Consider the following 12405-nt stretch of genomic DNA (forward strand, 5'->3'; position numbering starts at 1 on the left):
TATTCTCATTGTATTTAGTAATAGTTTCAGGGTTGAAGCTTCGTTTTGGAAACTTTAGGCCCTACGTCTAAAGTCTTATCTATGCAACCGGGATACCAGAATTCAAAACGTGGCATATCTGCTCAGTTCTACTGTGTGATCCTGGACAAATATCAGTAATGAGTCTTCTTTTGTGTCATTACACTCGCCTCCAAAAACCAGGTATGCATGAGAAATGGATGGACTAACACAGTGGGCTCCAAAGCTGAAAACATAACTGACTTTTTACTTCTAAAACCACACACATAGTCTGAGCTAGGATATTAACAATTGTAGTTTTCCCAAAATGTTTGTCTTTCAGTGAATGCATTCTTACTTATGCCCTGATTACGAGTTGGGGGGAATTCCGTGCACAGACTCCCAGTAGTCAGAATTACATCTCTGGGTTGGTATTGCTGCATGGAATTCTGCCTATTGTGAGTTACATCCCTCAGAATGGGAAATAAATAACACTGAACATGGGATTACTGTGTGGAATATTCCCTATTCCGAGGGGTTATCGCTCACATTTACCATGAGCTTTGAGTAGGAGGTAAATTGAAGCAGGGTTGAATGGAAGGGGCTGGCAGGATCAAGTATGGAAAGTAGAGAATTGTGTTGGCTGCCAAAGAAAAGCTCCTCAGGCACTGCTGGACGAGGCCTGGCTGCTCTTCCATGCAAAGTCAGTTCCAGAATACTGTGCCACTCATCTTCAGGCGGAACAGAATTCCGTGCTGTAATTGCACTACATCTAACCGGTAAACAGGGCCTTAGTGTAAAGAATGGGTTGATGATTGCCTAAATTCTTAATTAGGGACATCAGGTTGGAGGCTGGCTTAGATTTGGAGGGTGGAAGTTTTGACTGACTACTACAATCTTACTACGGTGACAGAGATTTGAAGGGTTCAAGAGTTGAACGATCACTACATTCTTACTACGATGACATTGTCATCATAACAAAGGTCTTTGGTGTAGTTTTACACAGATAAAGGCGTTCACAATTTTGCATATTCCAGGATCTTCCAGTTCCCTTCTCCCTGAAAGAGGTGTGGCGCCGCGGCCAGGGCGACTGACTCCGGAATCTGGGGATCATGGTTCGATCGCCGGTGGCAGATTAGTCCAGCATCATGTGACTCTGGGCAATTGCTTGCTTAATCTTCCTTGCTTAATCTTCCTGACGGCGCCCAGAGACCCTTACGGGTGATTGTTCGCGCTTTACAAATGTGGATTATTATTATTATTATATCCGTCTACATGCAGGGTCTGCTTAGTCTTTGTTTTAATGGGGCTAGTTCAGGGGCTAAAGAAAAGTTTCCAAATAGAGCACACACACTGCGGTGGCTCCTCCGCTAAGGCGGAGGAGCCTCACCCCACTGCTCGCTATGAGCAGTGTAAAGGAAAAATAAAATATGGACTGGAGCCAGATTAGGGTGGGGTTGGGCTGGGCTCCCATCAGAGGGAGGAGTGGATGGTGCGTCTAAGTGCGCATGAAGGGCCGGCCAAACCGTCAAGGTCGCTTAGCATGTTCTCCACCCACGCTAAATTACACCCTGGGTGGAGAACATGCACAGGCTCCTACTACCTGTCTGAGTGCCGAACCACGGCGCTAAGACCAATCATGACGCTGCTGTCATGGTGACAGCAGCTTTGTGATTGGCTTGGGGGGGTCTGGAAGCCTGGGTGCTGCAGGGATGAAGGAAGAGCAGAGGACCGAGGAGAGGTGGCTGCTGGCGATCGGCGAGGAGCAGGTAAGTCTTCTATTTTTTTTCTAACTCACCACCTCCCTTCCACAATTCATTACCTGCTGCCACTGCACACATACCTGCTAAATTCACATTATCACAAGTATAATATTAAAAATGTCTAAACTTTTTCCTGGTCATAAGGCTCCTGCTGCTATAACAATGTTCAAACGGTAGGAACTAACTCCACAGGAAAGAGTCTCTCACTCTCAGTCACACGTTGCTTGAAAGGCAGTGCCTCGAAGATCCTCATGGGTGGTAAATGGTGGGCCATCATCTCCTTCCAACTGCTGTCAGTACTTCACCAATAACACATTATAAAAGGGAGGGACAGGGAGCAATTATGGAAAAAAAGAGGAGGTCCAGTACCAGTGCTCCCAAGAGTAAATGTCAACACAATAGATGGTAGTTGTTCCTCAAAAAGGCTAAAACTCTACAACTATTTTAGTTGAGATATAGTGTGTCCAGAGATAGAGTAGGTGAGATAGAAAGAAATAGGGGGGGAAATTCCTCCTTTTGATTAGTGCCCTCTGCCACACTTCACACCCACTTAGGTGGAATCCGGGACCCAGTCATCGCATACTACGCAAGTCAACCTGTGAGAGCAAGTATGCCACCTCTTGACTGGGGTTGAGGATAAACAGGTTTGTACCTTTCTACTACAATTAGCTAACACCAGTCACTGTAGAATCATGACCACATCAGGGAGACCGTAGTCACCCATCTTAAAAGGCGTGTGATATTGAGCAGGCCACAAGCATCAAATAGAACCCTTGTCCGGAGTTTCCCAACACAGGTGCACTGCACTAGAAAACAAAAAGCTCCTCCAGAACAATAAAATAAAACGACGTGCAGGTTGTCTTGTGGACACCGCACTTTCAACTCTGCAACTGATTTTTGGATACAATATGTAGCCCATTTCTCACTGTTTACTACATTTCTGACTGACTTTATAGAATTAACTACATTAAAAAGACTAGTGGGTTTACACAACATTATCATGGCAGATGAAAATCCTCCCTATCAAAACAAATGACTTCCAGGGTTTTTCATTTGCAAATAAAGGCTTAATTAAATATCGAAACGTTACGATTTAGAAGTAGTTTGCAAAAATCTGCATCCCGTGCCTTTCTCTTTACAAATGCGCAACTCGCACGACCCTGTGGAAACCTGCATTTTAATCAACAGTTTTACTGAAGATCTTGAGTCTTTTTTTGAATACTGCATCTTTCATACTCCCTCCTTTTGCCACAATGGAAGAGAAAAAAGAACAGGTTGGTGTCAAGCAACCCATTAGAGCCAGAACAGTGCACTAAAAAGAGGCCACTACCAGAACCTAGAGCAGCAGGAACTTCAAGAATTGTAAGCACACAATACAAGCATTGGCATAGCCAATAGGTCTCGCCTTTGGGACCTTATAAGTGTTTAGCCATGCAACAGTTGCATAACTAAATACTTATAAGGTCCCAAAAGCGAGACCTATTGGCTATGCCAAGCGGCCGTGCGGCCGCGAAAGTGATCGCGATCAAACATCAAAGCGGCCGTGCGCGTGCGGCCGCGAAAATGTAAGTAATCGCGGCGCGCGCGGCGCGCGCGCCCACGCACATACACTGTAGCTCAAGGCTGGCCTGGTAGCACTTTTTGGAGCCCTCTCAAAAAGTCTCGCCAGACCAGCGCATGCGCTGGATCAGGCGAGACCTAAAAAACAGGCACAACTGCAAGAGCAGGCAAATGTCAGTAGGAGGCAGAGATACTAAGGCCTTCATTTACCAAGGGTTGCTCAGGCGCTTGTGTGGACCTTGAAAATTGTGTGCTGCAGTCACGAGTATTTTTAATGGTGAGTAAAGTGATGCAATGCTTTGAATCCCTGTGTGCCATGCAAGCACAACAGGGTAACATATACTCCCCTTAGTGAAATAACGTTACGGGAACAAAAGCAGCATTTACAGCTAGTTCAGTATAGAAACTACAATGACAACTTTGTACTCCTGAGTACAGAAAGTATTTGACTTCTTCTCAAATGCACGGAGAATAGTCAGAATGGCAGATAAGAATGAAAAACAACAAATCTCATTCCCAGCTGAGGTGAATTTAAGCAAGATACGGCCACAGATCCAGGGGCACACAGGCCCCTGAATCCTCCGCGGTGCGGGGGGGCCCCGAGCTGCAGGGGGCCCCCTCAGCACAGTACTCGGGCCCAGTATCTCGGATTAAATCCATAGGGGTGTGCCCCTCTGTGTGCGTGGCAAGGGGGCCCCCTCAACCTTCGTTACGCCACTGCACAGATCACCTACTGAGGCCAAGATCAATACAATGTGCTTTGCTGCAGCCGGACCTTTAATGCTGTGGATACCCTTGTGTGGTGTTGTGGGCCCTCGGCCCACATGCTGGATTAAATGAATAAATTTTATTAACAGGGTCACGTCACTCGTGACGCGTGAGATAGATGGGTGCTTGTGTGTCCAGTCCTTTAGGGAGTGGTTGGTAAACTCAGTGCCTGCTGAGACACTAGAACGTGTCCAGCAGGACACTACACCGTGGAAACTCAATGCCTTAGCTCAGTATGCTAACCGAGGCTGCTCTCCACGAAAAGGATAAAAATGAAAATAGCGGTTTCTTTCTCACTGATTGTAGGACTCTGCATTTTCACAGCCTATATACGACAGACTCCATCCCATAGACTGAAGATGCATTCGAATCCAGGCAGCGTGGGCCACAACCTGCCCGGCACTTGCAGGAGGTCTGGGAAGAGATCCGAGTGCTGTTTGGGATTCCACAAGGAGACACACCCACGTGTTACTTTAGGCAGGGACACTATCAACACCGATGTGCATTCCAGGAAGCCGAGAAGGTCCCACGTGTGCCCTGGACTCTGAATGTTCAACAAAATACCAGTCAGTCCTCACAAGCGATCCTGTATCTTGAATGTTAACAGCTGAAAGCATGCGCGCTGGATAGTCATGCAAACAGCATTCCAGACAGGCAGATGTTATCAAAGTGTTTTACTGTTTTCACCAACAAAGTCGATATGTTTTCTTTAAAGCTCTGCTTAAATCTCACACATGTTTAAGACCACCTGTCAGTAATGGCGTTCTTTCACTTTGAAAATCCACACAATCTTATAACAAGTGCACCTGCATATTTTGCTTGAGCCTAATAGATGTTCTATTGATTATGAATGTAATTGACATATGATGTAATGAGTAATCAAACATAAAATTACGCAGCTGTCCTAACCTATTGCAATATCAAACCTGGCAGTGTGTGGGTCATAAAAAAATCAAACATTGTGTATATCAGGTTAAGGTTCACTTTTAATTATGAAAAATGCTACACGATTTTTCTGCAGCCACTACAACATATATAGCCACAACAACCTCAGATGTCGTTTACTACGTTCTTTCTGCCTCCAAGAACAAAATCAACCATAAACGTGCTGTAGCAGGGAAAGTAAAAGATTGTTTGGTTGAAAAACATGGAGGAAGACGTGAAACTATTTGCTAATCCTGAAGCAGACTTGCCAGGTGATTGTGTGAGCAGTGAAATGAATGTGTTTTTGAAGCCAACCTATAGACTTGCAGAATGGATCTTATAAGGCACAAATAACAGTGGCACAACTCATCCGGAGAGCTGTGCAGTGGTGCTCACTGCACTTTAACAGTCTCCTGGTATGTCATATTTAATGACACGTTTGGTGTCTGCTCTGTCTCAGCCTCATCACTCCAACTCCAATTGATCCATGCAGGTTCTTGGTGCTGGTAAGTGCTTTGGCACTTAAGAACCGCATATATTCTCTCGTACTCAGCAAGGCTACAGGTCAACTACCAGGCCAGGCTCACACAAGACAAATCCACTATGCAGCTCACATAGTAGCTTGCAAACCCTTTAGCGCCAAAGAAGTGAAAGTCCAAGAGTCCTCGCCCTCTAGTTCCACCATCAGCACAACAGAAGGAAAGCTATGGGAAGCCACAGCTGTTGTGTCGAGTTCACCGGTAGGTATGCAGTGAAATCCATGGAACAGGACAGATGCCAATATTTTACACTGAAAACAAATATCTTAAAGTCTGACTTAGTGCTGTATGCTTGACTTTCAACATCACTAACCAGCACATTACAGATTACCAGGATTCTTCATATGTATCTGCACAAAACATAAAGATAGCATTTCACGCTATTTGACATATTCTGATATCACTATGCAGTATCATAAACAACAGATTTCAAGACCATGCTCTAGAAAAGCAAAAAACAAACACACAGCACAATCCTTGGCTCGCTGACACACTGAGTAAACTCAAGCAAGCTGCTGCACATTGCAGCCCTCCTGAGGCAGCTCAACGCACACTCTCACAGCACTTACCGTCAAAAACCCAAATCGCCACCTTCATCACAGAGAATTTCAATGCAGTAAATTTATGAAATGGTTCTAAAACAAATACATATAATTAGCAAACTCTTCATGCAGAAATGAATAGCAATGCCACTATGCCCACAATCAAGAATTCTGTACTAGAAGTATATCTGAGTACCTCATGGAGTTGACATACTGGTGTTTGGATACCAGACATCTGAAATAAAAAGCTGCACTTCCAGGACAAAAAATAGTATTTTTTCGATGAAATTTCTAAACTTTGGTTTAGGGAGTTGAGTTGTTTTCCCAAATAAAAGGAGTGTATTTGATAGGGTATAGTGTGCATTTTTATAATCTCAAAGCTGATGTTTGGCAACAAATGATTTCATTTACAAATATACACTAAGTTGATATCTGAGTGATAATTCCTTTTGTACTTTTAAACGCAGCCTGAAAGATCGTAATAACCTTTCTTCTGACCAAACCTCCCAAGAGTTAATATCCTTAGTAATATTATTTCTTATCGGACTGAGATTGTGTATTTTTTCATTGCCTATTCTAATCAGATTTTCAGTCCTGATATACGATTGCAAACCTACTTGCGCAGGACAGGATTGTAAAATGAACTAAGCGAAGTATACAAGTGAAGGAACTTACTATGAAAAAACACAGGCCTGAGAAATTGGATTTTCTGAACTGCCTGTATCATCCACGACTTCTTAAAAAAAATTAAGAAAACTGTGCTGACAAAATGCACTATTTTTTTCAAAGCAATCGTGTGCTGCTGAACACCCATCTCTCTTAGGGAGAATCAAATTTGATTGTCATGCTGTAAAAGTTTTACCACATTCCATGAGTTCCCCCTTCACTCGCAATCTGTAGTGGCAGTCCAGGAAGCTTAAGTGAAAATTGCTTTGAAAATACATTACTGGGCTGAGTTTTTGAAAGTGTTTTCAAGGGTTGAGGAGCCAAGTTCACTCTCTTTGCTGACTCAGTGTAATCAGGGACAGTGGTTGTGCCCTACCACTTGAAAGCAACCACCATACTGTGGGTGTGGTACCAGAATAGCACTACCAAAATGTGCCTTGCATATTGTTTACAAAAATATCACCCCATTGGAAATCGTCACATAAAATCTACGCCTGATGGGATGACATTTTGTAAACAAAATGTAGGACACAATATTTGTATAAAACAGCATTTTAGTTAAGCTTATTTGGAACATACCAGTATTCTGTGTAGAACAGTTCACCTGCCTACTAAACACAATATAGAACTGTTACACACTTGAGAATATGTTTCTTATTGCATAGGTTTCTCATGTTTTGAAAATAAAATTACACAAAGTCCATGTTGTGGTATGAAATGGACGTTGAGCATCCAAAATGCTAGAGGTTACGGAAATGACATCATACACTCTTTTACTCCTTGTTTTGCCCTTAGCCTTCAGCTGCCTTCTGTTTGACAATCAGAGCCTAACTGAAGAGGAAGGGTTTCAAACTGTAATTAAAAGAGATCTGAGAGTTGTGTTTACATTTGGTTCCTGTTGGTTCTTGGGGCTGCCTTCATGACCTCAGAGACAAGCGGAAGAAAGGGCAGGACCGGGCTTTCCAAAAGGTAGGACAGTGGTAGCATTATTGATGACTGTGTGTTGTACCTTGAAGTAGTTACAAATTTACAGAAACTATTGTGTGAACACTCAAACATTGATACGATCTGTACAGTGCGTAAGTGAGCATGTGATGTTTGAAGAGGATATGGTGAAGATCGTTTGAATGCAATCAAATAGGGAGAAATATAGCTGTAAGTCATCTGTCCGATCTTGTGAAGTCAGTATTGCTTTCATGCAACTCAAGAATAAAGTGCCATGGGAAAAACTGTTGTTACCAAAAACAAAAGACTCATTGAACAGTTGACCCATAAAATATGCATAGGACTCCTTATATTTTATATTAAAGAAAGAACCCACTGTAATTACTGTTATTCTGAAATTCACATTTTTTTATAAGCCATAAAGCATTGTGAAACTTTTCTCTTTATTGAAGATACAGATCTGTCTCTTAATTGTTCATGAATAAGATTTTTAAAGTTAGAAGTACAACCCACTCTCTCTAAAGATGTGCCACCCAGTTGTAACTTTTATTTCTTTAATGATAATGAGTACATGCAGTTCACATGCTCATGTACTACTCAGGAAAAATATGTAATGTTCCAAAGTTGACCACACAAGACTAGTGACAATCTTCACTATCCCCCTTGGCTCTAGTGAATGGAATTTTCAACAAGCCAAATTACTAACTTTGCTCGACTGTTTCTCTTTGCCAGATAAGTCAGCGCACAAAAACGTAGCATCTGCTTTCCAAAAATGAAATGTTGAATTCTCTGAGACAATATAGAAGAAAATATCTGTGTGTGTGTGTGTGTGTGTGTGTGCGTGTGTGTGTGTGTGTGTGTGTGTGGGTGTGCGCGTGTGTATGAGTGTGTGTGTAAGTACCTTCTTGCACCCATTTAAGATTTTCCAGACTGTTGACACGAGCAGTGATCAAGAAAAATGAATATTGTTGTTTTTAAGCACAAACTACTACTGCTCTTTATGTACACAGTGAGCACACTCACTAATGGTTTACAAGAGCAGAAAAAATGTATTATTGATTTAGAAATGCAAAAAACGTGCATTACTTTAAAAGTCTCAAATCCTATAAAGATACACCTGTAACCAATATAGTTCAAAAGTACAAATTGCTAATAATTGCAAATCATATTTCCACAGTTACAATTGTGAGCAAAATTAAATAAAATGCGGCACACTATCAATACATTCCTTATTCACAAGGGTATTTATTGAATTATACATCACTATGTGAAGAAACTATTTCAGTTCATGCTGCAATCAGAAGTTTGCAGAGAAAGCATAGGGAATCATTCTATAAGAAAATAGCTCTGGTATTAAATGTGCTCAGTTTCAGATAAGGATTTCCATCTCTCTGCTCTGGTTACAATTACAGAGAGGCAATCTAGGCAAATGTATTAGACCTTTATTGACTCCATTATTAGAGATGGAGGCTGATGGCGCCAGCAGGTTCCCATCTCCGCTGGTGGGCTTCATGGTGAGATCTGTGAATATACAAAAGCAGGGCAATCACCAGGCTCCTCCATATTCATGACAGAGTGTCAGTGCACAACATGTGGTGCGCAGTCAGACATCTTTAAACTCAGCAATCACAATGGTGAATCAGAGACACAGGCAGAAACGTGACTCAAATTAACCCAACGTGACTCAAATTAACCCAAATGATTAATATTTCAGCCTGAAAAGTGTATGCCTTTTATTTCGACTTAAAACTGCGTATATTTGGATTAGAGCTGTTAACACACCTAGATTGTTTTTAATAAAAAAGAAAGAGGCTAACATCATAACTTTCCGCGCTTTTCTAATTTCTACAGCTTGGCATTTACAGAATGAAATATGAAAAATATGAACAATCTTGAATAGGCCAAAACATCGGTAAACATAGTCAAATACAAAACAAATGGCACAAAATACGTTTATTTATAGACCATATCCAGCATCTTTTGCCACCAAAAAAAACAGCTGAATTTAAATAGATCAAATAAAGCCGAAATGCAAGATGATTGTTAAGCACGAGGTCTTAAAATTATAAACAGCTATACTTCAAAATCCTGGCAGTGCCATCTCCACACAGGTCAGAACCATATAAGTCCACTCTTCATCATATTTCTAAGAGATGTCATTGACCTGCATGAGATATGTGATAATGGATGCATGATATTCAAATAAGCTTCACCCTAGCGAAAAAAGAAAAACAATGTACAATAGCAGATTGTGTGCCAACATATGTGCTTGCCAAAGTAGCTCAAGTTTATGAACATCTACTTCTCATCTGTCCCTCAGCAGTGTTTCCGAGAATGAATCCCTTTAAACATGTCTTCTTTGCAAGTAAACACATCTGTGATATAATTCATTGCCTGAGACAGTAGTTCCTAAATAGGCTGGCATCATTGTAATAACATGTTGCAGCAGGACAGAGAGAGGTGTGAAATATCTATGTCTTTATTTAGAGAAATTGAAGAAGCGAAGTTAAGAAACACCTGTTATCTTTCAATACTCGAACTTTGGGACTCCATCTGTAATTACTGCACAAGGTCTGCTTTTCATAATGTATGAAAAGTATAACGCCGACTTTTAAGCAGCTGTGACAACGTTTATATGAAATCAAAAGAAAAGCTAAGAACTCGGGCACCATGCAAATTTGGAATACAATGATCATTGATTTTAAAGAAGTCTGGTTTAAAACCTTAAATTAATATATTCGAGCAAACAATATATAAATATTTATGGTGCTCATTGGTTTCTCTGAGCGTGAGAGTTTATTCTTGAAGAAATGATTTGTTTCATGATCGACAATTTCTTAAACATGTATAGCTCACAGAGTCCATATTGAGACTAGATCATTGAATGAATGACTGCAGGAATCACAATGAGCTTCCTGTCCACCTTTCCCTTTGACATTCGCTTCATTTCTTTCCTCACTCCCTTTCATCCTCTCACTTTCCTCCTTCCCCGCCCTCCATCCTCCTACTTTTTTCATTCCCTCCTACGTCCTTTCCTTGAACTTTCTCATGATCGTTTCACTCCTTCCTTCCTTGCTCACGCTCCTCTTTGGAACAGGTGGCAGATAAAGAGGGAATTCCTCAAGTAGGCGCAGGATATAAATAAATCTCAGTTTCATAGATGATTGTCATTTGTATTTAAGCCAAGCAGTTTCTAACAATTCAGTTTGGTAAGATCCGAGGCAACAAAAATAAAGCGAACACACCCGTAAAATATGTGTTTATACTTCACTTTCACATTTTCAACACCATGCGGATTCCATTTGTGAAACTGGAAACAGTATATCTCCGAGTTAGTGTTGTATTAACATGCTTCTGCAAGAAGACCTATTATTTCAACTGAATGCATGAAATTCAAATAAACTTCAAACAGATGTAGCTATGCAAAGTTAAAATCTGCTTAAAAAACTTTAGAACTTTGTTGTGAAAATGTAGTCAAGTGTGGCGTTTGTTAATTTTAAAATCGATTGTAGTTCACCACGAAAGGAATTGGGGAGCAGTTCAAAATATTGAACAAAACAACACTCCAACTATTATAGCCAATTATAAGGGCTTTCTGGTTTCACTTTGTACAATTTAGCCAGTAAATGGGCATCCATTTGTCTTACCTCATGTTAAGGTTTAGTTTTTTTTTTACCTCTTTGTGCATTTTCAGTAGCTTTCATATAACACAAACTCAACTTGGGAATATTAAATGCTGTGCCCTGAATCATTTGATCTTGAGTGGCTGCCAAGACTCGAACCTGGTTTCCCAGGTCCAAAGTCGCCAACTCTGGGCATAACGCCATATCTGAGGTATTGATAGGAGGCAGGTAGAAGCCACATAAATGCTTGACTCTCTATGAGCAGCATCTCATCTAAGTAATGCATTTTGAAGAAAAAGATATAGTTTTCATCTCCTGATATATAGGTCCAGATGCACAGATGCATTTTTGTGGTTGCAATGCTCCTATTCAAAATTTTAGACTGAAAAACTGCTTTATACATAATACTAAACCCATTTTAGGAGTTGGTTACTTTTTCTAACTCCTAAAATGGGTTTAGAAATGATAAAGCAATATCTATTTGGAAGGAGTGCGTTGTAGGCGGCCCTTTAAAATAGCAGGTCCTAGCCATATATAATAATGGTTTTGGACCAAAATAGCGGTTGTAAACCACTGGAAAGATATTCAACCCTAGAATGGAGTGGTTACCGATTTGCAAAAGACCCCCAATCCAACAAACCAGTTCACCACCTGCATGACCTAAGTTGCTAAATGGATGAAGGCCAAGTGTCTAAAGCTCAACAACAAGGTAGAAGCAGTGATCTTCAGCAAGAATGTCTCACCATGGGACTCCAACTGGTGGCCAACCAAACTCAGACCCACACCCATGACAGAATCTTCGGAATAATTATCAACAGCAAACTGAACATTACCACATACGGAAACACCATAACTGCATCCTGCTTCTACACCCTGAAGATGCTGAGGAAGAATTTCAAATAGCTCACAAGCAACGCAAACAGAACTGCTACTCACACCCTAGTCACCAGCAACTGGACTACAGCAGGATCACGAACCAAACCACAAGAGGACTACAGACCATCCAGAACTAGGCAGCAAGACTCATACTCAGCCACCCACACAGAACTCATATCACAGCACACCTTTGGGAGGTACA

The 12405-nt window shown here is 41.3% G+C and overlaps 1 protein-coding gene across 2 annotated transcripts in view; it reads right to left on the reverse strand.

The window, feature by feature from the left end:
* The window catches only part of SEMA3C (semaphorin 3C), a 590590-nt gene that overhangs the window by 496818 nt on the left and 81367 nt on the right, over positions 1 to 12405 (reverse strand). Inside the window, exon 3 of one of the 2 annotated variants that reach the window (XM_085652882.1) lies at positions 9145 to 9225. The exons of the other annotated variant lie outside the window; for it this stretch is intronic. Coding sequence (XP_085509008.1) covers positions 9145 to 9225 — 81 coding nt within the window. The remainder of the gene's footprint in view (positions 1 to 9144; positions 9226 to 12405) is intronic. 2 annotated transcript variants of the gene reach the window in all.

The sequence above is a fragment of the Triturus cristatus genome, chromosome 4_1, assembly GCF_964204655.1.
Source record: "Triturus cristatus chromosome 4_1, aTriCri1.1, whole genome shotgun sequence".
Classification (NCBI taxonomy): domain Eukaryota; kingdom Metazoa; phylum Chordata; class Amphibia; order Caudata; family Salamandridae; genus Triturus; species Triturus cristatus.